At 44.3% G+C, this 27,738-nt stretch overlaps 1 protein-coding gene across 5 annotated transcripts in view; it reads right to left on the bottom strand.

Annotated features, from left to right (window-relative positions):
- The window catches only part of VPS35L (VPS35 endosomal protein sorting factor like), a 138,056-nt gene that overhangs the window by 14,958 nt on the left and 95,360 nt on the right, over positions 1-27,738 (bottom strand). For 4 of the 5 annotated variants that reach the window (XM_005224756.5, XM_059881382.1, XM_005224755.5 and 1 more), the window contains 3 exons: positions 27,048-27,125; positions 26,106-26,220; positions 7,715-7,854 (listed from right to left, as the gene is read on the bottom strand). In XM_005224756.5, coding sequence (XP_005224813.1) covers positions 7,715-7,854; positions 26,106-26,220; positions 27,048-27,125 — 333 coding nt within the window. Of the gene's footprint in view, positions 1-6,395; positions 6,539-7,714; positions 7,855-26,105; positions 26,221-27,047; positions 27,126-27,738 lie in introns of all 5 variants that reach the window. The other variant, XR_003032540.2, reaches the window with a different exon arrangement.

The following is a 27,738-nucleotide window of genomic DNA, read 5'->3' as shown; positions in this document are numbered from 1 at the left end:
GAGAGCCTACAGTCTGAGAAAAGAAAGCAAAGTTACCTGTCAGTTTAATGGCCTGTTTCCAAAATTACAACCTTGCTCTTATGTGTGTAACAGTAAAAAGCCCTGTTTTTCCAACTACAAAAGCTAGATTGCAGGTCTCGCAGCAGATGGCACAGTAGAAGCCACCTACCTCGGGTAAACCCCCAAATGATCACTGTCACCACCAAAGGCACCGACTTTAAACACAGCCTTGCTCTTTAGGGCGTTCAGCAACATTAGCAGCTAAATTGAGGATCCTCTCTTGGGAGATCATGCTTGTGCTAGGTTGCTTAACTCTCTGTGACCCCATGCACTGCAGCCCCCCAGACTACTCTGTCCACAGGATTTTCCAGGCAAGGGTATTGGAGTGGGTTGCCACTTCCTCCTCCTGGGAATCTCCCCAACCCAGGGATGGAACCCGAGTCTCCTGAGTCTCCTGAATTTGCAGGTGGATTCTTTTCCACTGAGCTACCAGGGAAGGCCCATCTCTTGGCAGAGAAAAAAACACAGAGTTTATAACAGTGTTTCTCAGATGCTAAACTGAATTAATGCTGGGATGCAAAGAAAAAGTCAGCAGCTTCAATTCTGTTCCAAAAAGGTCTAGGTGATGCTGTGGCTCCCCTGCTGAACACTCTCCAAAGACTCCCCCTCCCCCGGCTCCTGCCACCGTCACCCACTGACGCAGCTGGTGCAGCCTGCCCCTCACTCGGTCCAGCACCACCTCTATTGCTCCTGGGACCAGCTAGACTGCTCAGGGGCCTGGCAGGACACAGAGGGCATGCTCACAAGGGTTAAATGAGGTTCTTTAACAAAGGATTCTCAGGATGAAGGCAATTAGTGAGCAAAGTGAGGCACCCGGGGCCTGGCAACACAGGGAAGCCGGTACCATCCTCGGGTGGAAAGCACATGATGGGGAGCGAGGAACTACAGCTGGAGCCCGCAGTCTTGGATGGAAGAACAAAGCCCCTGCCGAACCAGGGCCCAGAAAGCCTCCTCCTGCCTCGCAGTCCATGTGAGTGCCTCCCAAGGACTGAATCAGTTGGAAGCCAGTAGGAAGGAAGCCCCAATGGCTCAGTGCCCAGAGGCCAGTTTCCCACACAGACCAGACAGGACACAGGATGCTCCAGAGGGCAGGCATAGGCCAAGGGGGTTCTGGCCTCCCAGCTCTGCTGCTCTCCCTGCTGGAACCTTTACCTGCGAGACTTGGCCACACTGGTTCCTTTGACAGCTGCTGTACTTCACCTTACATGTTAGCTCCTCCTGTGATAGTTAATCCAGAGCCCCTAGCACCTTCTCCTAGTCTTTGTGTCAAGTCAACCATCTCATATTTTCAGAGCAGTTCTCAGCATCTGATTTTATCTACTCTTTTAGTGAACAATATCTCTTGATCTTTTTTGCCTCCTGGCCTAAAAACCTCTAGGAGGGCAGGTAGTTTATCTTCTGAGTTTGCCAATAATACAGTTCTAGGACGACCCAGGGAACGTACTGTGCATGGTGCCCTTATTCCTGTCTGCTTGCTGGGACAGTGCGGGGCACACAGCAGGCACTTGGTAGGTAAATGATGTTGAAAGGATACCATTTTTCGAGCACCTTCCATGTACTAGGTACTGAGGTGGCTACAAAAACAGTAGCTAACTTTTATGGTAGCTATCATGGCTACCATAGCTTTTCTCTGTTTCAGAAAGATACTTTTATGACCACCCCCCACCCCATTTCACAGATGGGAAATCAGCCACACTGCTGGGACATGGGGGAACCAGGATTTGAGCCCTGGGAGTCTGGCTCCAGAGCAGACATTCCTAAGTGCTAATACTCTATATAATGCCTCTCTACAGATGACTTAGGCATGAACTAGACTTTATGGAGTGGGCTAGTTGGGGAAAGGCATGCACTTAGTCGGCTCTCTTAAATTCAGGCCTGGGGTAGAAGTGTGATAACCAAGGTGGGTGGGAGTTCATGGCTTCGTAATCCTAAGTGTGGATCCACAGCAGAAATGCTTCCAGTGGGTAAGAATGAGGGTAGAGGGGCCTGAGATGATTTGTACTGCTGATAACATCTACAGGAATTGCTGTTACGGTATCGGCACGAAAGAAGACACATCATGCTCCAACATCTGAATGCCTCAAACGATACACAGTAAAATTGCCCATGCTGTGGTCCGCCTTCCATTGCCAGAGTCAGGCTCAGCTGGCAGCTTACTACTGCCTTTCTTTGCTAGCAGCTGTTTCTAACTAGGCTATTTTGTTCCGCTATGTGGATGCTCAAAATATATTTTATTTCAGGATCTGCCCTGGAAAGAGACAACAATGTGAATGGTCCAGTAACTTTCAATACAAACTGCCATAACTATCGTGAGAGAGCATTCGACACACCTTCAAAAAGGTGGAAGAAGGGGTAACGGAGACGTGAAGGTTTGTAGGAAGCCGTTCCCGCGAGCTTTAAACCGAAGAGACAGATTATTTCCAACCTTCTCTACAAGGAAAACATTTTCCACATGACAGCCATGCTTCAGTGGTTGTAACATTTTCAAAAGAAATTGTATCAGTGCCAGCAACTGAAGCAAGGCAAATACAGATTTAAAAAAGAAAATAAGAAAAGATCCTGGATTCAGTAGGCAATCCAAGTGGGAAAAGGTTTTCCCGGGGTCTCTGCCAAGGGTGCCTCCCTGGCAGCAAGCAAACGCCCAGGAGGTGGCTCCCAAGGGGCACCTGGGAGGGCAGCCCTCTCTCTCTCAGCTGGAGGAAAGGGGGCCTGGCTCCCACCATTTGCAGTGTCCCTCTGGGTCCTTGGTCTGCGGGAATCCTTCTATTAAACATCACTGTTTGGGAGAAAGAATACCCTGGAAACAACTAACTTCCCAGGAAAGCTGAGGGGCAGCGAAGACAGCACCGAGCATACACATCCTGGCTTTGAATTCTATCTTGGCCGCTCACTGGCTGGTGACCCTGGGCAAGTCACTTGACCTCTCTGTGCCAGGGCATGCTTCTGTGAGAGGAGGATAATTATAGGGATGTTTGGAGTGAATACTGGTGAACTGCTGGCTGGCTCTCTGTGTGTTAAATAAATATCCAAGTCCTTTACAAAAGGAGCCAGAACACAGAGGGGCTGGGAGGAAGTGCAGGAAAGAGAAGTGGAGCATTGGTGGGGTGGGGGCAGGGAGCCACAGAGCAGGTGGAGGGCAGGAAACAGATGACCGTGGAGACGGGAAGCTGTGGGTGAGTCTGGGGTCGGTGGCGCTCCCTGGCCTCACTGCTGCCAGCCTACCTGTCCTGCCAGCTCGTGCCCCTCTAGGCTCTCATCACCACGGCTCTCTTCCAGTCCAGTGCTGCTGGGTGCCCCTGCCCACCTCAAGGCCTTACCCATGCTGTTGCCTCCACCCCGAATGTCACCACACCCCCCGCACTTAAGAGAACTACCAGTCTTCCTCTGAGCTCAGCTCAAATCACACATTCTCAGGGCTCTTCCCTGACCCACTTCCCTTCAAAATTTGAGGCTCTCAGAAGTGCCTGTAGTTCTTTATGACACTTTATACAACTGGAGTTAAGTATTGATTTGCTTAGAGTCTGTCTCCTTGCATGGAAGCATACATTTCTGTTCACTCCTCCATTCCCAGATCAACAAATATTTGCAGGGTAGATGGAATGAATGAAGCTTTGCATCTGGATACCATGTTATGCTGACGGCTGGACCTTTTCACTAAGATAAGAAGGAGAGAAGACATTTCCCTGCTGTGTCCTGGTGATCAGTGCCAGAAAACTGAGGGAGAACATTTCCATTGCCTACAAATTTCAACTGAATCAAAATTAGGCATCTGCAGTGGTTCACACCAAACTTGTTCAATTCATTCTTGTTTCCTTGTCCTACCAAATGTTGTTAAAAGAAATATGTTAGTTCAAGATTATGGAGAAAACTGTTCTGCAGTCCACCAAGAAGCTGACCACTGCTAATACCAGAGCAGAATGCTTCAGAATGCTCCAAGAGTGGGGCTGCTTGCTAAGGAGAGACGGCTGTCCTGGGGGAATGTTCACCTCTGTATTCGTAAGTATGAATAAAGTGGACCCGTTATTTTATTTGGCCTAAAAATGGCATCCATTTTTTTTTTCTAAACAAATAAAATGAGTCAAAACTTTTCAAACCCATTCTTTAAAAAAGTCTTGTGCTCTGGAGTGGGAATGCAAAATGGTGTAGCCACTGCAGAAAGCAGTACACAGGTACTTCAAAGATTACAAGTGGAACTGTGATGTAATGCAGCAGGTCCCTCCTCTGGGTACTTATTCAAAACATTTGAAATCACTAATATCTCAAAGAGATACTAGTGCTCTCATGTTCACTGTAGCGCCGTCACAACAGCCAAGAGGTAGAAACAAACAAAATGTCCACTGACAGATAAATGGATAAAGAAAATGTGCCATACACATACAACAGACTGTTACTCAGCTGTATAAAAAAGAAGGAAATGCCATCATATATGACAACATGGATGAACCTTGAGGATATTATGGTGAGTTAAATAGGCCAGAAAGACAAATACACTATGATTCCACTTACATAAGGCATCTAGAACAGTCCTTTCAAAGAGTGGAATTCAAGGGCTGGAGGGGGAGGAAAACAGGGAGTCACTAATCAATGAGTTTAAAGGTTCAATTAAGGAAGATGAATAAGCTGTAGGGATCTGCTGTACAGCGCTGGGCCTTGAGTCAACAGTTACGTCATACACTTAAAAATGTGTTAAGAGGGCAGATATGGTTAAGTGTCCTTACAATGAAAGAATTAAATTTTAAAAGTAAAATTATAAAAGTTATGACAAGAAAGGTAGCAATGTGAACCAGGTAAAAGAGGGATACGGGAGTCATCTACTGCTGAACCTACTGACCACAGTGGGGCTCGCACGCAGCCTCTGGCCTCTGAGCTGGGTGAGCACTCAACCTTGGCTCTTTAGACTTAACATCTCATGGCACCCGGAGAGCCAGCCAGTAGTTACTACACTGTGTCCCATAGGAGGGATGTAGGGTTGTAAAGTCCCAACTATCTTGAGCAATAAAGCCTCCTGCGAATGTTTCAGGCTGGGGTAGCACAGACTTCCCAGCTCTGCTTCTCACCAGCGGTGCAACCCCAGGCAAGCCTCCCAGGTCCTGCTTTGCAGGATCCTAGAGACTGTGTATTGACAAAGGGAGCTAGCATGGGACGGAGCACCTAGTAAGAAGTCCTGAACTGTGGCTAGACCCATCTTAACAGCTTGAGAAATCCTGGCAAAAGCCAGAGCACTATCAGGAACAATGAAGTCTGGCAGGGGTGGGGTTACCTGAATGCCTAAGGGAACAGGTAAGCAACAGAAAAGGATTTAATGGACCCAGAGGCGCCCAGGGACCTGGACAGAGTACATGTGCCCCCCTAGGACAGGCAGCTGCTCTCCAGCTGAGGACAACTGGCCAGGCAGGGAATGCAGGCCTCATAGGGCTGGACCTGATTTTTTCTCAAGGAACTGGAAATCTGGGTTTCTCTGTGATCTACAAATTTTAAATGGGGGTAATTCGTTCCAAATGTTTTCCATCATGATGCAGCCAACAAGTGTGTCTCCAGGCTAGATTCCACCCACTGGTCATCAGCTTGTGATCCCAGGGACCAAGCGTCCGGTTCATGAAGCACTTTCACAGCGATCTTTTCAGTCGACCCTCAAGCAGCTCTGCTAGGTGTGTATCTGGATGATGTTCTAGAAAGGTGACAATGGAGACTCTGAAAGCTACAAAACTTTCTCAAGGCCACAAGGTTGTTTGGTCACTGGCTCAGGACTAACACAAGTTTCTGACTCCAAGCACAAGGCTCCAGTGATTTTTAACAGAGAAAACCCCATATGCAGAAGGAAAAGGCAAGCCAATTAATCAGTAAACAGTGACACTGATCCACTTCTTCATTAGAAACCCTGATTTTATCACCTGATAAATAACTAGACTATCAGAAAACGAGAGAGATTGATTATAAACTACTAAGAAGAATACCAGAACACACTGAAGTGGAGCACCAAGCCTGCCTCCCGAACATCCCAGGCTCTCTTCAGAGAATTTGGGATTTGAATTTGGAAAGTTGGGAGCAACTCAGTTTTTGTTCTCTCAACGTCACTGAGATGATTCACACACCCAACAATTCACCCACGTAAAATGCACAATTCGTTGGTTGTTCGTATATTCAGAGTTCATATATTCACAATCATCATCACAATTTTAGAACATTTTCATCACCCCAAAGTAAGCCCATACCTGTGGGAGCTGAATGGTTCATGGCCTGAGACCAGAGGGACGTTTCTTAAAGTGTGGTCCTAGGACCACCTATACTTGACTCAAGGAAGCTTTCAAACATGCTGATTCCAGGGCCAATCTTACCTAGGGAGTGAGACTCTCAGTACGGAAGTGGGGATGGGCATCCGTGGTTCCTACACACATTTGGCTTCACCATGAGCCAACCCATTTTGTGCCTGGACTTTTTATGACCTGGTGAAGCCTACACACAGCTCAGAGTTCTATTTCTAAAGCAGAAAATAAAATACATAAGACCACAAAGGAAATCAATTATGCTAAAATACAGTTGTCAAAATATTTTTTCAACGTATCTGTTATACTGTAATCTATTACTTCTTGGTGAATACATTTAAATAACAGACCTAGCCAATGGGCCTAATAACTATTGCACTTGTAAAGGAAGGAAACATGTAGATAGTCCTCTAAAATATCTCTCACACCTGAAATGTTATGTGAACATACTGCTGATTACTTTGGTGACAAAGTCCCAGTTACTACAACTAGTACTGTGGTTCATTGCCTGTGATTTGTAATGAAGTGAAAGGCTAAATTTCACTGAGGTTTGTAAAAAAAAAAAGGGTTTTTTTTTTCATCTGAATTCGTGGTTGCTCTGCCAGATCCCCATGGGTTAGGCAGACCCCAAGTTAAGAACCCCAACTAGGGTGAGGGCCCTAATGCTGGATCCTGGGAGTGCCCCTGATTCCTTCCAGCCCAAATCTGACTACTCATTCCCTATATTCCACAAGAAACCCCAGCATCTTCCAACAATAGCCCTTTGACTTTCACTATCTTGTTGTGTATTCTGGTCTTTGCCATCAAAATAACATCACCATTACCTCTTCAAGTGCTTACTATGTACAAAGGCACTGATGGAGAAGGGAGATGGCAACCCACTCCAGCATTCTTGCCTGGAGTATCCCCATGGACAGAGAGGCCTGGCCGGCTGCAGTCCATGAGGTCATGAAGAGTTGGACATGACGGAGTGACTAAGCACACCACAAGGCACTGTTGTAACCACCTACGTATATTTGCTCACTTAATCCTCACCTCAACCTAGACATGTAGATGCTATTATTATGCCCATTTTGTAAATGAGGAAACTGCAGCCTGGTGATGTTACAGAATCACCTGACACTGCAGAGCTGGAAGGAAGGGATTTCACCCTGGGTGTTTTGTTCATCCAGTGGCTCGAGCCCTGAACAAGTAGTACCTCTTTCGCCATATAGAGAGCCTTGACTATACACCCTGGACATAGATGAATAGAAATGCATTGAGAAATGCAAATATCTGACTACAAAACCAACAAAGATACAGATAGAACATCCCTGCACTTCTAGGGCAAAGAATGTATATAAAACAGGTCAAAGAAAGACATCACCTACAGGTCTTCTGGGGAAACGTACCGGAACTATTAATAATGTAGAAAAGAAATTGCAGAGGAATTCCAGAAGGAATGATTCTGAGGGCCGCATCTTTCCATCAATATTAATCATCTTGGGAACTTCTGGAACGAGGCTTATGGCGGCTTTGAAAAAGGCATCAGCTGCAAGACAGAAGAGAAGTCCACATATGAGAATGTCGAAAAATTCAGGGTCTGCTTTCTTCTTCACGCAGCCCAGAAGCCAAGCCTGAGAGAGGTATGTGGAAGTCAGGCCACACCGAGGGCCCAAGACAGCTGGCGGGTCTTCGAAGAGGGTTTCTGCACCGTGACTGACTCAGTGGAACATTTGGGTTAGAGGCGCTGCTGCTGCCTCCCAGCTCTTCTCTTCTCCTCCTTCTTTCTTGGAGCAATTTGGCTCCAAGAATTTCAGTCAAACTGGCTTTAGATAGTAAGCAAAAAAAGTACACAGCAAATTATCACAGAGAGTACAGAAGTCAGTTGTAGGGATTGAAGGCTTCATCTGAACTGGCTCGGTCAACCCTCCTGTCCAGCCCAGGAGGACAGTGCTGTCCGAAGGCCCACTCCACAGCTGTGGAACAAGACGTGCCTGGTCCTATGACAGAGCCAATGCATGCAGGAGGGTCCAGCCACGCTGGTGGAGCCCAGGTCAAGCTTTGGTTTGTCTGAATCTACTCTAATGCATGCTGTATTTGTTGAGGAAATAACAATGGAAATGTCTGAAGCAAAGTGTGTGTGCGTGCACACACGCGCATATAGCTTTAAAGACCTCTGATTAGGTGACAGTTCCAGGGAATCATCTGGAAAATGAAGGCATTTTAAGAAATATGTAATAGTCTATAAACCAAGAAGACCTCCAAGGGTGAGAGGAAGGAAGAGGATGGGGGAAGAGAGGAGGAGGGATGAAGAGGAAGTGGGGTGCAGAGAAAGAGGGAGCAACAGGAGGACACAGAGCGGGAGGAAGGGGTGAAGGGGGAGGATTGGAGGTGAGGGGGGCAGTGAGATGGAGAGGGAGAGAGACAGTTCCTTCTAGAACTGCCAAAGTATTAACCATGAGAAAGAGCCTCAGGGTCAAAGCAGACAGAACACTGACCCGACAAATGAAATTTTAAACTACCCGACAAGATCAAACGTTTGCATGGTCCAAATACACTTCCACTCTGAAATGGCCTGCAGTGATGCAGAGAGAACAGCTCTCTGGCCAGCAGCACCCCGAGTTCAAACTGGAGCCCAGCCAGCGCAGCAGAGGGGCAGATGCAACAAGAGACGCCCAGGCTGGCCGGGGACAGAGGCCAGCCCTTAATGAGAAGAGTCTGCGTCTGAAGCTGGAGAGTGGGGTTTTGCCTTCTCTTCCTTCTTCCAAAGGGGGGAAAAAATCACAATACGGAAAGACACCAGGTTTACTACCTGAAGTTCCCTCTGCTCCAGAAACTTGCCTCCCAGGCTGCTTCTGGGACCCTGCAGTGGTACCCTAGCACGTTCATCAATACAGAGGGTCAAGAGTTGACAACACGCAGTGTGGTGGTGAGCCCAATGTGATCACACTCGTTAACACCGATCCGCTGGGAACCTGCTCTGTGCTCTGCTCTAAGGGGGATGCAGAGCAGCTGATCTCATCCTAATATAGGGGTTCTGGTAGATGAACCTCCCAGAAAGAGTCAGAGCTGCAGGATCTTCTGCCTTGGCCTCCAGACAGTAGTAAGTGCCACTATTCATGGAAACCAGAGGAACTCCTAGGCTGTGTCTTAAGGCAACTTACATTCTCAGTCCTCAAGCAGGCCTATGGGGAAGGTACAATTATTTCCACACCCAGATAACAAGCCAAGCTCAAAAAGTGAGTGGCCAGGTGAAAGTAACCCATGGATGGTAAAAGACTGAGCTGAGCAGAATTTAAAGGCCATTACTAGCACAAACGCTGAGCAATACAATCAGATTTGCGTTTTTTAACAGAAACCCAAGTCTGCAAATGCTAGCTGTCATACATCCAGAACACAAAAAGAAATTCTACAACAATGAGAAAACAAGTTACCTGACTAAAGGTTACCCTGAATAGACATTTTTTTCCAAAGAAAATACACGAATGGTCATCAAGCATATGAACAGATGCTCAAATCATTCATCACGAGACGTGCTAATCAAAAACACAGTGAAATATCATCTCACACCCATGAGCATGCCCACCACAACAAAAAACAGAAACAAAAGCCAGGAAATAACAAGTGTTAGCAAAGAAACTGAAGTTTCTTACGTACTGCTGGTGGGAATCTAAACTGGTGCAGTTGCTGTAGAAGACAGCCTGGTGATTCCTCAAAAAGGTAAACATAGAATTACCATCTACTAGCAATGCCACTTCTAGGGGTCTACCCCAAAGAAATGAAAGCAGGGACTCAAACAGATATTTATACATGAATGCTCACAGCAGCAATATTCACAAAGTCAAAAGGTGGAAACAACCCAATGAACACATAAACAAAACACAGTACATGTGTGTGCATGCTAAGTCACTTCAGTCATGTCCGACGCTTCACAACCCTACATACTGAATGTAGCCTGCCAGGCTCCTCTGTCCATGGGATTCTCCAGGCAAGAACACTGGATAGGGTTGCCAAGTCCTCCTCCAGGGGATCTTTCCGATTCAGGTATAGAACCCGAGTCCCTTTATGTTTCTGGCGCTGGCTGGCAGGTTCTTTATCACTAGTGTCACAGCAGAAGCCCAACAAAACATGGTACATATACACAAAGGGGTATTACAAGGCCTTAGGAAGGAAGGAAATTCTTACATGTGCTAGAAGTATGGACAAAGTTTGAAAATGTTCCAAATGGGGAAAGGAGTTATGTCAAGGCTGTATATTGTCACCCTGCTTATTTAACTTATATGTAGAGTACATCATGAGAAATGCCAGGCTGGATGAAGCACAAGCTGGAATCAAGATTGCTGGGAGAAATGTCAAAAACCTCAGATATGCAGATGACACCACCCTTATGGCAGAAAGTGAAGAGGAACTAAAGAGCCTCTTGATGAAAGTGAAAGAGGAGAGTGAAACAGCTGGCTTAAAACTCAACATTCAGAAAACTATGATCATGGCATCCAGTCCCATCGCTTCATAGCAAATAGATGTGGAATCAATGGAAAGAGTGACAGACTTTATTTTGGGGGGCTCCAAAATCACTGCAGATGGTGACTGCAGCCCTGAAATTAAAAGACACTTGCTCCTTGGAAGAAAAGCTATGACAAACCTAGACAGCATACTAAAAGGCAGGGACATTACTTTGCCAACAAAGGTCTGTCTAGTCAAGGCAATGGTGTTTCCAGTAGTCATATATGGATGTGAGAGTTGGACAATAAAGAAAGCTGAGTGCCGAAGAATGGATGCTTTTGAACTGTGGTGTTAGAGAAGACTCTTGAGAGTTCCTTGGGCAGCAAGGAGATCAAACAAGTCAATCCTAAAAAAAATCAGTCCTGAATATTCGTTGGAAGGGCTGATGCTGAAGCTGAAGCTCCAATACTTTGGCCACCTGATGCAAAGAACCAACTCATTAGAAAAGACCCTGATGGTAGGAAAGATTGAGGGCAGGAGGAGAAGGGGACGGCAGAGGATGAGATGGTTGGATGGCATTACTGACTCAATGGACATGACTCTGAGCAAGTTCCAGGAGTTCGTGATGGACAGGAGTGCTGCAGTCCATGGGGTCACCAAGAGTAGGACACAACTGAGTGACTGAACTGAACTGAAATGAAACGAAATAGGTCAGACCAAAGGACGAACAGTATCTGATTTCACTTGTATGAAGTATTCAGAGTGGTCAAATTCTGAGAGATAAAGAAGAATGGGAAGGAGGGAACATTATCACTTAACGGGTACAGAGTTTCATTCTCTTTGGGATGATGAAATAGTTCTGGAAACAGACAGTGGTGATGGTTGCACAGGGTTGTGAATGTACTTAAAGCCACTGAAGTGTACACTCAAAAATGGTTACAATGGTAAATTTCATGTTGTGTAAACTTAACTACAATAAAAAAATTTTAAAAAAGAGCTGAGCCTGCTCTTGACATTACCCCCTGCCCCCGCCCTGAGAGCACAGGTAGGTCCGGACTCCACCACGTCTGGCATTTTCCTCCTGGCTCCACAGGCACCGCTTTCCGGTGAGGACATTAAGTCCATTAGAAAACAAGGTGAAGAGCTTCTCTTGGCAGGAACTAAAATTCTGCTCAGAACAACTTGAAAGACTATTTATTCTATTTATGTGCTTGTTACCAAGTGGCCCTGAGAAAAGTGCCCCTTATTATGACTCATTAAGGAGGGGGCCACTATGTGCTGAGTGCTCTGCTCCTCACAGTCGCCCCACTGAAGCCCCATCCAGAGGAGGGAGCTACAAGAAATACTTACTTAAGGGTTGAGGCGGGAAATGCTCCAAAGCAGATGTCTAACCTCAGAAGACTTGCCCCATATATAGTCTTGTCTAGGAGACTTCTTAATTTTGTCTTAGTAATTAGAACTCAAATGCTGCTGCTGCTGCTGCTGCTGCTGCTGCTAAGTCACTTCAGTCATGTCTGACTCTGTGCAACCCCATAGACGGCAGCCCACCAGGCTCCCCTGTCCCTGCGATTCCCCAGGCAAGAACACCTGAGTGGGCTGCCATTTCCTTCTCCAATGCATGAAAGTGAAAAGTGAAAGTGAAGTCGCTCAGTGGTGTCCAACCCTCAGCGACCCCATGGACTGCAGCCTTCCAGGCTCCTCTGTCCATGGGATTTTCCAGGCAAGAGTACTGCAGTGGGGTGCCATTCTAGTGTGTATGAAAACAGTTTTCTTCTCATAGTTTAGAGTTCAGAATAATCATAACATAACATTTAAAAAACTGAAGTTTGTTTATAACATTATGTGAGTTTTTCATGTATACAACATTATACCTCTATTTCTATATAACCTACAGCACATAGTAACACTTGACTCATTGTGGCTATTAAAAGTCAGAGAAGACAATTACAGATAAAATGGGTTAAAAAAAATTTTTAAAGACCTCTAGGAAAAGGAGAAATCAGATTCCAATTCATAAAGACTATTATTACCCTTGTTCCACTGGGGGAAGAAAAAGCATGTATTGGGTTGGCCAAAAGGTTCATTCAGGTTTTTCCATAAGATCTTACAGAAAAACCTGAACAGGCTTTTTGGCCAACCCAATATATGCACTGGCTTCACCATGCTATGCCTTCCTCCATCTGAATCTTCTGAGGTTTCAAGGGATACCTAGATTTCTTTTCCATATTTCATCTTCAAAAAAAAAAAAAATTAAAACAAAGAAAAAAATAGACTCAGGCCTGGTTGATCTCACCCGAGTTCACTCTGTTTGAGATCCTTTTTCTTGGGGTGCTGACTGCTCTGCAGACAGGCATTCTGCTGCTGTTCCCTGCACAGTAACCAGCATGTCCTTCAAGCACTGCGGGGCACTGGTGGAGGAGAAACACAGCCACCATCCCAGCAGTCACAGTAAGAGGGACCGTGCTACTCTCAGAGACGGTGTTTTCCAAAACCGCTTGATCATAAGAATCCTTGTAAGAAAAAATCCCATAAGAATCCTTACAAGATCCTTGTAAGAAAAAAAAAAAAATACAGCTCCCAGGCCCCCAAACAACCATCTGCAATCTGAGGGGAATGGAACATGGTAAAGCCATATTGCAAAATAATTTGGTGGCTCCTCCAGTTCTACATGGATGCTGCATATATACGGACACACACGTTACCATGTGAATGACTCTTGAAAATCATTATGCTAAATGAATGGAGCTAGTCATAAAAGATCTGCATTGTACGACTCTATATGAAATGACTGGAATGAGCAAATCCATCAAAACAAAAAGAAGACTGGTGGTTGGCAGAGTGGGGAATAACTGCTTAATGGATTTGGGGTTTTCTTTTGGGGAGATGGAAATGTTCTGGAATTAATGACCATGATCACAAAATTCCAAATATACTAAAAACTATTGAATTGTACACCTTAAGAGGATGGATTTTATGCTACATGAATCAATTCTCAATAAAGCTATTATTTAAAATACATATATGGGTTCCCAGGCTCCACCTTAAATGTATGATATTAAATCAGACCATCCAAGACAGAGACTCAGAAACCTAACTTAAAAAAAATATATTTATCTTTCAATAACTGACAGAGTCACGTAATTCTCCTCTCACTCCTGCCTCTGGCCATCCAGTTTCCCTTCTCAAAGGCAAAGACTGTTATCTGCTGCTTGGGTATGCTTCCAAGTATACAGAAACAAATACGTTTTCCTTTTATTTTTTCTTTCTTTCTTCCTCTTTTTACAGAGTTAACATACAGTAGACACCATTGTGCAACTCCTCACCCACTACTTAATAACAGTCTTGGAGATTAATCCTTCATCTATATAAAGCACATTTTTGTTCTCTTTTACAGCCAAAAAGTGGTATTTGGTCCATTTCCTTTTTTCCTCCATTTTTTTTTTAAAGAGATAAAAAGCACACAACATCAAATTTACCATCCTGATCATTTGATTCATCTTTTTTTTAAAGAAACAAGTTTCTCCAGTGAATTTTATGATTCAATGGGTTTGAAAAAAATCGTTCTAAATCCTTCAGCTAAATGCAGAATATGACTTTCTAACAGCAAATGGCACATTCTGAAAGGTTTAATCCGGAGACATTCTGCCAGAAGCAAATAGAAGTAGTAAGCAACAATGAAATTCAGCCAGGGCAGGCTACCTCCTTATTTCCCAGGGAGGCCTAGCATTGAACTTTTGATGATTTTCTGTTTGAAGTTACAAGTTCTTGTTTCCCAACCTGGGGAGTCAAAGGGTCTGCAGAATACCAAAGGAGGATGTTATTCTAGAACCCTCTACCAGGACGAGGAGAAATCAAACACACCCAAACACACAGCCACTGAAACTACAGAACGGTCACTAAAGTATCTGCCACTAGCAAACCCTGGGAGAAGCTGAAAATAAGGGCTCAGCTGAAGGCACTAGTAAACTGGGTATGTTGGGATTACCTGTATTACCCATGCTGCCTTGCTACTGAGAATAACTGAGTCAACGGTTCTCCATGCATGAAGGTTTCTTTACATCAATTTAGCTTGACTGGAGAAAAACTGAAAACAATTCAACCATACTGCTAAGTCACTTCAGTCGTGTCCGACTCTGTGCGATCCCATAGACAGCAGCCCACCAGGCTCCCCCATCCCTGGGATTCTCCAGGCAAGAACACTGGAGTGGGTTGCCATTTCCTTCTCCAGTGCATGAAAGCGAAAAGTGAAAGTGAAGTCGTTCAGTCGCGTCCGACTCTTAGCGACCCCATGGACTGCAGCCTACCAGGCTCCTCCTTCCGTGGGATTTTCCAGGCAAGAATACTGGAGTGGGGTGCCATTGCCTTCTCCATTCAACCATAAGTGACTAGTTAAAGAATTATTGCACTGCCACACTGTGGAAATGATATCATTAATAAAGAGAATAATACTTTGGTATGTTTTGAAGTATAATACATTATACCTATGATATATTAAAGAAAAATGTTATACAACTGTATATAGCGTGATACTATCTTTATAAGAAAAGAAGTATATATACACATGTATTTTTGTTGTTTTTGTGTTTAGTCGCTAAGTCATGTCCAATTCCTTGTGATCCCATGGACTACAGCCTGCCAGGCTCCTCTGCCCATGGGATTTCCCAGGCAAGAATACTGGAGTGGGTTGCCATTTCCATTTCCAAGATAATGCCAAACTACAAAGTGTTATCCAGGAGTGTTGGCTGACAGCGAAGAAAACCAGGATCTTTCATGTACTGCTAGGTTACTGTTTTGGAATTTTTATTTATAGATTTCCAAAAATAATTTTTCTTTAGCAAAGTCAATACAATTTTATTACAAAATTTTCAGTCACGGAAATGTACACGACAGAAGGGGCAGTGAGGTAGACAGGCAGGACGTCAAAGGGCGTTCTGAAGAGTAGCCCCTTCCTTCTTTACTAGAGCAGGGCACGCTGAGGATAGAGCTGGGGAAGGATCACTGTGGACTCTAGCACCCCTGTCACGCCCTGAGGGTCGCCCACCCCCTTCGTCTGCGTAAGGCCAGGCACTAGGCTGAGGGTAACACACAGGTTCCGGGGCCCCCAGGGCTCCGGGTGCTGCACTGCACTCCACAGTCAGTGATTCTCTGCTCTACAAAGGGAGTTAAAGCATGCTCACTAGACAGCTTCATTTCTTCTCAAGGCTTGAAAAGGCTTTGTTCACCCTATGCTTTGAGGCATCTTCCAGCTCCTGCAGAAACTAAGGGGCCAGCAGCCTCCCACACACATGCCCACCTGAGGAGCCCCACTGCTATCTGTTCTGTGCACTGAAGCTCTGCATAGGACTCTCTGAACAAGGTTTCAGGTTCTAAGAGAGGAACGTATAAGTCAATCAGAAAATGGTCAGAAAGTTTCAAAATGCTCAGTTAGGATGCAGGTTGCTCACTGTCTATAGGAGCAAAAAACTAGAAAGAGTTCAAATGTTTTTCAATAGGAGTTTGGGGGAAAAAAACGGAAGCGAGGTTTGGGGAAATAATGTATAGCCCACCCTGCTCTGCCAAAAAAAAGAAAGAAAGAAAAGAAATAGATACTGAATAATCATTACAAAGAATGGGGTGAATCTACATGTATGAACATGGTGGGCAGGAAGAAGGTGTGAGGACAGGGGCCAAAATTTATTGATCAGCAAAAAAAGCAAGTTGAAAAACACTGGGGAAGTCACATTCCCATTTCTAAGGTGGGGCTTGGTGGGACTGCATGTTTATATAAGAATATAGATAGATTAGAAGAGCATATAGGGAGAAGAATAGAGGAGAGAGGCAGAGAGTGTATGAGAATAAAAGGGCATTTTCAAATGGATATATAGAAGGAAAAAATCAAGACAAACATACAAACTGTAAACAGTGGACTTTTCAGAAGTGAGGAGAAAGAGTATAGTAACAAGTAACTTTTATCTGGGGGCTTTTTACTTTCTTTAAGATCTGCAATTCTATATTGTCAGAATTTTTTTCAAATGAGCATGGAATATTAAAATAAAAATCATTAAGATTTAAAATAAAGTACAGGCTGTCTATTTTTCAACAGGATACAGGACAGTCTCCTCAAACACATGTCATACATGATAAAACTCAAGTTTAACTGTGATCTCTGACAGTAAGTTCATCCTCTATGTCCTTGGCATTGTCAATACAGAATACGACTCAGTACCTGAGTCATAAGAGAGGATCAGGAAGTGATAATGCAGGCCACCTTCAGAGGTGGCGTTTTATTTTTTAAACAGTGCAGTGAGTCAGTGCTAATGGAAATCTTTACTACTTTTCAGGGTCATAAACTCCTAAACAAGTCCTCAGAGTAATCTACCCCATTCCATTCCCAGACCTTCAGCTACCATATGCCCTCCTGGACAACTCAGAAGGACAGCTGTCCTAATCCAGGGAATGTCAAGAAAGGAAACATCACGTTTCTTAAGGAAAAATGTCATGAGTGGTTGAAAGATTCCTGTGCCTTGAGTATACCTTATTAAAGCAGGGTTCAGGCTACAAGAACGGTTCACTCTCTCTCAAGTCCTATCAGCTCCGCTGCTGAACATTTTCACCAGTCTTCAGCATTTTCCGTCTCTGGATAAGTTTAAGTTTGGACTGGACAATATCTATACAGTGGAAACTACCGTATAAAATGCCACAACAGGGCGTGGTCTACTCTCTCTCACTCTGTTATGGGACTAAATGTTTCTCCCCCACCAATTCATATGCTGAGATCCTAAACACTGAGGTGATGGTATCAGGAGGTAGGAACTTTGGGAGGTGATTAGGTCATGAGGGTGTCGCCCTCATGAATGGGATTAGTGCCCTTATAAAAGGACCCCAGAGAGTTCCTTCCTCCCTTCTGCCATGTGAGGACACAATGAGATCACAGTCTATGAATCAGGAAGTCCTCACTAGACAATGAATCAGTCATAGCCTGATCTTGGACTTCCAGTCTCCAGAGCTGTGAGCAACAAACGTTTGTTGATTAAGCCACCTGGTCCATGGTATTTTTGTTACAGCAGCCCAAACAGACTAAGGCAGTCTGCCATGAAGGTGTGCCACCACCAGGTGATAGGGGTGTCTTTGGCTAAAGCCTCATAGTCCAAATGGCCCAGTTATTATCCATAGGCAAGTTATTTATAGATATTCAATACCATTTATTACTAAACTATGTTTTTATAATAGAACTTGTCATTACAGGAATTAAGTTTGAGGATTTAAGGACCATTGCTTTGATGATACGTGTAAAGAGCAAAATTTAAAGAAATAATGAATGCCAAAGGACAATTAAATACCTTATACATGAAACTGTCAGTGGTAACACTTATGCATTAATTTACCCTTGACTTTGCCACCTGGTTTATGCAGAATGTCGACTCTTAATGTGAAAAGTCCACCCAGACACACAGATGACTTCTCAGTTTCGGCAGCACCATAGGAGGTGCCTATAAGTTCTCTCTTCTTCTCCGATAGGCAAAGCCTCTCTCCGAGTCGAGCACACTCAGCCCATGTTTCACCTGACTCACATCTCTGGGTCCTGCAAGGGTAACACACTTTACTGCTGACCCTGCATGAGTTCACAGGAAGCTGTGAAGGTCTTTCTGTGGATATTAAGCTTGGGTTTCCCTAAGCAGAAAGGATTAGGCATTCCTTACCTTAATTCTGACTGTCTCCTAAATAAGTTATCTATTCAGTCTATACTCACTGGTCTCTAGTAACCACACACACCAAGGATTGTTGTTTCTCAATCCTTAGAAATAAAACACTGGATTAGGGGATTACCTGGTGGTCTAGTGGTTGAGAATCTGCCTTGCAATGCAGGGGACAGCAGTTCAATCCCTGATCCGTGAAGATCCCACATGCTGCCAAGAAACTAAGCCCATGTACCACAACTACTGAGCCTGCGCTCTAGAGCCCGAGAGCCACAGCTACTGAGCCCATGTGCTCAGCTACTAAAGCCCATGTTCCACCACAAGAGAAACCACTGCAATGAAAAGCCTGCATGCTCTGCAACTAGAGAAATCCCACATGCAGCAAAGACCTAGTGCAGCCACAAATAAATAAATACTTAAAAAAACCAACAGAAAAACCCCACCAGATTATGTTTAGAGGAACCAACCTAACTATAGAGAAACACAGTGGTGGAAAGAGCACTTGAAGTCACTTATTAGCTAGGTGCTCCTGGGCAAGTCATTGCACACCTCTGAGCTTCAGTTTCCTCTTTTGTAAAAAGATCAGCCACCCAGCTAATAACATGTATTGAATAAAACTAAACTGCTTTGCTTGGAATTCAGTTCTCTCAACAACTAGTCTTCCTAACTTGACCTTCCACTTAGTCCTTCCAGAAGCACCATTTTTCCAGCCTCTAGGCCTCTGCTCTTGCTGTTGCCTAGGCCAGAATGCCCTCCTCCCACCCCCTTGCCTCACTTCAACATCTACAGATCCCCCTTACCTTCCAGACTTTTCAATGCCAACTCTTTTTTTTTTTTAATTCCTCTTCCAAGTCAAGGGTCATTTCTAAAATTCCCTGGTACATGTTATGAACATCTTGCATGACACTCATCACGTGCTGCAATAACTGTAAACAGACCCACTCTCCCCTGTGAGCATGAAGTCTCTTTAAATGAATTCCTGTTTTAGCACAACGCTTGGCACAGTGGTTTGCATGTGAAAAATGGCCAAGAACTACTAGCAGGAGGAACCAAATCACAGGCATTTACAATTGTAAGGAGCTGAGTGAACTTAAGGGGTGGGGGGCACACCCTAGTCTTTTCTGTGGGTTCCATTCCAGCCCTTACCTCCCCTAAGGTGGATGGATCATGTGCATTCAGACAAACTTCATGCCATCTGCCCACCTGTGAACTGTTACAGCAAAATTAACCTACTTCATCCATAATCACCAGAGTGGCCTTAAGTTAGAGAAAAGAGTCACATCAAACACGTTCTTCAGAAGATGGTTTGTCAACAGAACAAATAAATATGACCTTAAGCATAAACTCCAAAGACTTGTTAAGTGGATAGAGATCATTTTTCTCCATTACAAGCCACTCCTTACTCTCCAAAAGGCAGAAATACAAAATTATCTTCTCGTCCATTCTACTGCCCTGGTTTCCTCCATCAGTAGTTACAATTCACAGTAGCCAGTGGGCTGCATAACAGCTGGCTTTAGCCTCTCCTCTGTGCATCCCCATGTTCCTCATGGACCAAACCAGCACAATGGCTGCATTCAACATGTCTATGAGCTTCGACATATGTTTGAGCTTACCTTGTTTTCTTTTTTCTATGAATAGGAAAATGAATTATTTAAAACCTACCAAGAGGACTTTGATGAAACTCTTCTGAACAACAGGGTTGCTTAAGAGTTAGGTCCATACCATAAAAGGTTTGGTACCATTTTACATTCATCAATACTGTAAAGAGTTATCAACCAGTATTACCACGTGGTGTCATTCATTCCTTCATCATTTACTGAGTGCCCATGTAGTAGGCAATGTGCCAGGAGCCAGGCACAGCACAGGGAATAAGGAAGATGAGACCTCGTGGAGCTGACACTCTTCAGGGGAGGGAAGCGTACAATTCTTTACATATTTATTTGTTAAATAACAACAGTAATAAGTGCAATGAGGGAAAGTGCATAGTGTGAGGATAGTATGTCTTACAGAAGAATCTGACCTAACTTTGTTTGGGGCTTTTGCTTAAGACATGGTTTGTGAGCACAGCTCTCCAAGATGAAGATGTAAAAAAATTAGTAAAACAAAGTTAGATTTTTAAGGGCGGATGCATTGAGAGGAGGAAAGAAATAGGTAGAATCTAAAAAAGAAAACAAATGAACAAACATGAAATGGAAATAAAGTAAGATACAGAGAACAAACAAGTGGTTGCCAGACAGGAGTGTGGAGAGGGGAAGAGAGAAATTAGGGGAGGGAGATAAAGAGGTACAATCTTTCAGCTGCAAAGTAAATGAGTCAAGGGTATGAAACACACAGTGTAGGGAATATGGCAAATTACGATGTAGTACCTGTGTATGGCAAGTTAGGAAATCAACCCTGAGTATTCATTGGAAGGACTGAAGCTGAAGCTCCAATACTATGGCCACCCGATGCAAAGTGCTGAATCATTGGAAAAGACACTGATGCTGGACAAGAATGAGGGCAGGAGGAGAAGGGGGCGACAGAGGATGAGATGGTTAGATGGCACCACTGACTCAGTGGACATGAGTTTGAGCAAACTCAGGGAGACAGTGAAGGACAGGGAAGCCTGACGTGCTACAGTTTATGGGGTCAAAGAGAGTCAGACATGACTTGGTGACTGAACGACATGCTGTGTTGTAGGTCAATTATAGTTTAAAAAAAACAAAAACAAAAATACTCCTAGAAAAGTAGGTCAGCTTTGGGGTGACCAGAAGTGAGGGATGGGGGGAGGAGGAACTGGATGAAGGCAGTCAAAAGGAATAAACGTCCAGTTATAAGGTAAGTACTACGTATGTACTGTACAACATGATAAATATAATTAACACTGCTGTACGTTATATATGAAAGTTGTTAAGAGAGTAAATTTTAAGAGTTCTCATCACAAAGAAAAAATACTTTTAAAAGTTTCTTTAATTTTGTACTTATATGAGCTGACGGGTGTTCACTAAACTTACTGTGGTAAGCAGTTCATGCTGTATTTAAGTCAAATCATTATGCTGTACACCTTAAACTTACACAGTGCTGTATGTCAATCGTATCTCAAAAAAAAAAAAAAACTGGAAGGAAAAAATGTTTTCAAACAAAGGAGGGGGAGAGAATTCTATAGGAGGGAAAAAGCATTATTATTAACGATAAGAACACAAATCATTCTTTTCACCACTATTTCGCTCTAACTGTTCTCACTATAAGTTTCATCTTTGGAGGAACTGCAGATTTGTTATTTTCAGGATAATTCAGCAGGTCAGTCTTGAAATGAACAGCTTTCCTGCAGATTTCTCAAGCTTCTGAGTATGAGAACTGGCTTTCAGAATTCTGGAGCTGCAGAGCTGCACTGTATGCAGTTAGCACCTAAACCCCACAGCATACTCTCATCTTGTGAGGGATGGTTACACTAAGTTAATCTTTCTGAACCGCCACCATGTGCCAGTGGACCGAGTGCCCAAGCACTTTCTCTCAGTTAATCTACACAGGGACTTCCCTGGTGGTGCAGCGGTTAAGACTTTGTGCTCCCAATGCAGGAGGCCTGGATTCAAACCCTAGGAAAGGAAGATTGGCCCGCCCCCACCCCACCCCTGGCCCCATGCCTCAATTAAAGATCCCAGGTGCTGTAACGGAGACAAAAGATCCTGCATGCCACAAGTAAGACCTGGCACAGCCAAATAAATCAACTAAATAATTTTTTTTTTTTTTTAATTAAGAGTCTGACTGCTATGCAGGGGACATGGGTTGGATCTCTGGTCCAGAAAGATTCCACATGCAATGGGGCAACTGAACCCATACACCACAACCACTGAAGCCCTCGCACCTACACCCCTGCTCTGCAACAGGAGAAGCCACCGCAGTGAGATGCATGCACACTGCAACTAGAGAGTAGCTCCTGACAGCTGCAGCTAGAGAGAAGCCCTTGCACAGCAAGGAAAACCCAGTACAGCCAAGAATTAAAAAAAGAAAGTCCAACACAGGAACCACCGCCATCATCTCCACTTTACAGATGGAGAAACCGAGGCACCATCCAGCCAATCAGTCCAAAGCATACAACTCATAAGCAGCAGAATCAGGACTGGGACCAGCACACTCAGGAGGTTTGAAACTCACCAGTCATTAGGGCCTCATCCCTAATACATCATATGATCCCACACATCCCCTCTTTTGCTCAGGCCGGCTCCTCTACCTGAACGCTAACTATTCCTTCTTCCTTTCCCCACAGTCCTTCCCTGATAAACAAATGCTCTTCTCTCAAGACCCACTTTTAACATCTGTTGTTGTTGTTTAGTCGTTAAGTTGTGTCCGACTCTTGCGACCCCATGGACTGTAGCCCACCAAGGCTTCTCTATCCAAGGGATCTTCCAGGCAAGAATACTGGAGCAGGTTGCCATTTCCTTCTCCAGGGGATCTTCCCGACCCAGGGATCAAACCCGTGGCTCCTGCATTGGCAGGTGGATCCTTTACCACTGAGCCACCAGGGAAGCCACCTTTAACAATAATACTTTCATTATAAAACATCCTCCTTTCTGAGGTGAGGAACTGTAAAGATAAAGGAACCAAGATAGACAGAAAAGAATTCACTCTTGCTGTGGCTTGGTGATAACCTTCCAGAAAGAATCACTGACTAACAAGGACAAGGAGCTAGCCCCAGTGACAGTGAACAGGCATCTCTGGGTCAGAAGATGTGACTGACAACTGATTTGCAAGTCCTTCATTTCTCCTAAAGATCTGGGAGCAATGGATGGTCCTAGACCAACCCCCTGCATGATCCAGCCTACATGCTGAATCAATGTGTCCAAAGGACCAGAACGGGCCTCCCTGTAATAAGCCTTCGTCAGCACTCCACGCTGGCTTGGCTCAGGGTTCAACTGGAGTTTACTTGTTGGGCTGAGCCAGCCCTGGCAAAGCTGCAGCTGATAAAGAAGGTACAGCAGAGGCTGGATCAAGGGAGGCCAGAAAATGAATAAGGGGGAGGGGATGTTTTATAACCAGCTGGGGTGGGGGGGATGTTTTATAACCAGCTGGGGTGGGGGGGATGTTTAAGGAGGCAAACAAACCCAATCAGCCCACTTCCACAAGCTTCACTTAATTTATATTTAGCTTTCCCCTTCTCAGTAATTGAATATATTATTTATTTTGGCCAGCAACTGCCACATGTGGCTTTCAGAACAACAACAATAAGCTTTTAAGGTTTAGCACCACAGCATTTAGAGACTTGAGCAAAATCATTGGATAAATTATTAAGCATGAAGTGGACACTGAATTCCTGCCCCCCACCTTGTAGCAGTTTAAAGTGCAGGGGAGGCAGAGGAGGAGGCCAGAGCTCTAACACAGGGGCGCTGAGTTTGTTTGGGATCTGTAACATTCAAGACGTGGCCCTGAGCTTATCAAGCTGGGAGAAGATCTAGGCTTCTGGGGCCTCCACATGCAGCTCACAGCTCTGGCATCTCCAGCTCACAACTCATTCCTAATGCTACAGGTGACATCAAACTCAGGGGTCCCCCACACAGGGGTCCCCACACACTATTCTTGACCTTTCTAAGAGGGCATCAGTTCATAAGATTTAAACTTTCCTAACATCATGGCATCCAGTCCCATCATTTCATGGGAAATAAATGGGGAAACAGTGGAAACAGTGTCAGACTTTATTTTTGGGGGCTCCAAAATCACTGCAGATGGTGACTGCAGCCATGAAATTAAAAGACGCTTACTCCTTGGAAGGAAAGTTATGACCAACCTAGATAGCATATTCAACAGCAGAGACATTACTTTGCCAACAAAGGTCTGTCTAGTCAAGGCTATGGTTTTCCAGTGGTCATGTGTGAATGTGAGAGTTGGACAGTAAAGAAAGCTGAGTGCCGAAGAATTGATGCTTTTGAACTGTGGTGTTGGAGAAGACTCTTGAGAGTCCCTTGGACTGCAAGGACATCCAACCAGTCCATTCTGAAGGAGATCAGCCTTGGGATTTCTTTGGAAGGAATGATGCTAAAGCTGAAAGTCCAGTACTTTGGCCACCTCATGCGAAGAGTTGACTCATTGGAAAAGGCTCTGATGCTGGGATGGATTGGGGGCAGGAGGAGAAGGGGACGACAGAGGATGAGATGGCTGGATGGCGTCACTGACTCAATGGACGTGAGTCTAAGTGAACTCCAGGAGTTGGTGATGGACAGGGAGGCCTGGCGTGCTGCGATTCATGGGGTTGCAAAGAGTCGGACATGACTGAGCAACTGAACTGAACTGAACATCAATTTAATCTAATTAATTAATTTAATCTAACCTTCATTTTGCACATCACTGGGTTATTGGCAGAAGCTGTTAATTTTCGTTTTGTTTCCTGAAAACCCATCATCCTTACCAAAGCAGGCATTAGGAATAAGTTCCGCATCTGCTGACGAGTAATAAGGACATACCGGCTCTTGTGGGATTTGCAGTCCTCGTGGAGGAAGGGAGTGTCCAGACAATAAGAAAACAAATACACATAGTAAGAATGGGATTTGCAGTCCTCGTTGGGGAAGGGAGCGTCCAGACAATAAGCAAACAGATACACACAGTAAGAAAGCATCAGATGACAGCAAGTGCAATGACGACATGAGGAGGATGGTACGGAGTATGATTGGGAAGGTGGGGTTACTTTAGAGAGGGTGGACAGGAAAGGACACCAAAAGAGGCGAGGCTTCGCATCTCATCTCTGGCCCAGTAATCTTAGAAAATACAAATATCTGGGAGGATGATCATTCTAGAAAGAGGGAACAGCAAGGGCAAAGGCTCTGAACTGGTAGATGGCTTAGTATGTTCAAAGGACAGAAAAAAAGCCAGTGCAGCTAAGGCATGGTTTGAGCTAAGGACAGAAGGCAGCTGCTAGATACAGCAGATCACGTGGGGACTTCAGGCCAGGTGTCTGGTGTCTTTGTCTGGTGTCTTTGGTTTGATCCCAAAGGTGCTGAGTGGCTACTGGAACACCCAGGAGTTGAGAATAAAACCAAGCAGAGTCTGAAAAGGTTTTTAGACAGCAATCATGTTTGAAGACTTTGGTGACACTGAGGGTCCGATGGGAAGGACCCAGCTGCCATGAACCCTAACCCTCCACCAGCACACCCTTCACTGGCATCCTTCCCTCCCTCATCTCACCTCACCTCACCCTCCTGACACTTCTTAGATTCACCTCCCAAATAAACCGCTCACACAATCCTGGTTCCAGGACAGCTCTGTACATCTTACAGAAACAGGTTTTAGGCAGAATTTTTATCCCTAACAGCAAACTATAGAGAGTATTCATTCCATACTGCTTAGATGCTACTCCTGTATCTCTGGAATTTCAAACTCTGACAACAATAAATAATCTTGAATCTGCTGTGAATGAACAGGCCTAAGTTCTAAAACTCTCTAGGGATGTCTGAGCCACCTGACCTGACATGCCTGAGACAGATGTAGGAAGGTCCTTACAGGAAATAACCCAGGCTCTGTAATCTGTCTGACTCTATAAATGTGTATGTGTCCGAGGTGCTTCCTACTAAAGAAAAAATTCATCACTTATTGATCACTTTTTCTTTTCTTTCCTCCTTAAAGGAAGCTCTCTGCACACATTCACACACTGCTGAGTCAGCTTTCCTAAGGAGCCAGGGAGAGTCTGAGAGAAGAGAGTGAGTGACGGGCTCACCTTGGGAGAGGCACTGGTTGGCCAGAGCCACCTGACCAGAATGCAGGTAGAGATTGAGGCGGGTGAAGATCCCCACCAGGGAGGGAATGGTAATGAAGCAGTAGGCAACGCAGGCCTAGAAGAAAGGGGACGAACAGCAGGTTAGGCGGCAATGCCATCACAGTGGATTAATATTCTCATTTTCATCCATCATATATTTTCAAGTAAAAACACTTAATTCATCTCCCCATTATGAACCCCAATTTCTCCCCCTTGCCTCTGCTGTATTTCCCTTTTGGGGAGGAACAGGAGGTGCAACCAAGGACAGTAATGGTGTACAAAAATAAATCTTCATCTGTCATCACAGGAAGTGAATAGATAACACCTAATATTGATCATTTAAAGAAGCAGTTGTTAAAACCAAAATTTAAAACCATTTTTAAAACCAATTAAAAATGAATTAATTGGTAATTTGAAGAAGAAACTGCTAAAAAGAGACTGTGAGGAGAGAGGTATATGGTGAGAAAGGGCAGGGCTGGGAAGCTTATTTTCACTATAATTTTTTCAGTATGATTTTATTTTTAAAGCATGGATATGTATTGTTTTGATAAAATTTTGAGCAGCTTACTCAAGAAACAAATTTCTTCCAAAGCTGGGAACTTGACAAGAGGAAAAAAAGTCCTAGGCTTCCCAGTTACTGGCATGAGCCAGATATAATTCAGCTGGCATACAAAAATGCAAATCCATCTCAACCACCTCCCCTAATGCATATCAAAATTCAGACTCCTTTGATTGTTTCTTTTGAAAACATTAAGAAAATCGGTCAGTCCATGAATATATAAGGAAAAATCTGGAAAATCAATATTAAATCACCCTTAATCTTTTTCTGGGAGGAACAATTCAGAAACTTGTGTAAGAAACAGCCCACTGGAGTTCAAAGTAAATCTTATCTTTGAAACATACCCGGACAAATGCAGCAGTCTTTCTAGAATGATTTCCCTTCATTACTTTCCTTGTTTCCATTGCCAACCGGTTCACACTCTAGATTAAAAAGTAAAACAGAAATGGGAATGAAATGATGGTTAATTCAGATTAAACATCTTCCAAAGAGATTTGAACGCTGACTGTATACAAGTTAATGAGAATAAGCTAACCAGAACCCAGACTGGTTCCGGAACCAAAACTGGTGAGCACCAAACCCTGAAATGGCAAAGGGGCCATCAGGCCAGAATCAATCTCAGCTTGAGCAAACATCTCCAAGGGGCACTCACTGAGTTAAGTCATGCCTATCAACCAGCATGATAAATGACCATTTTCTGGCTTAATGAATAGCCAGGGTTCACTTATTCCATTTCCAGAAATCCCACACACTAAGTAAGCTTAAGATCTTAGAGATCTTAAGAGATACCTCCAAACCTGAAGATAAACCATACAAAATACCTCTGCCACACTGACGCTAACCGTAAGAAAGTAACAGCAGCCACGTTATCACTTATAGCACAGCAGGTGCCCTTCTAGGTGCTGTACATTCTTAAGCTCATTTACTCCTCATGACTTTACAGGCTGAGTACTATTAACTCCCCTGACTTACAAGTCTCTACATTTAGGTCTTAAGTTTACTAATGCTACAAAATCTGATAATCAGCAAACAAAT

The sequence above is a fragment of the Bos taurus genome, chromosome 25 (assembly GCF_002263795.3).
Source record: "Bos taurus isolate L1 Dominette 01449 registration number 42190680 breed Hereford chromosome 25, ARS-UCD2.0, whole genome shotgun sequence".
Classification (NCBI taxonomy): domain Eukaryota; kingdom Metazoa; phylum Chordata; class Mammalia; order Artiodactyla; family Bovidae; genus Bos; species Bos taurus.
The sequence above is the reverse complement of the archived record's forward strand: the minus strand, read 5'-3'. Positions and strand labels throughout refer to the sequence as shown.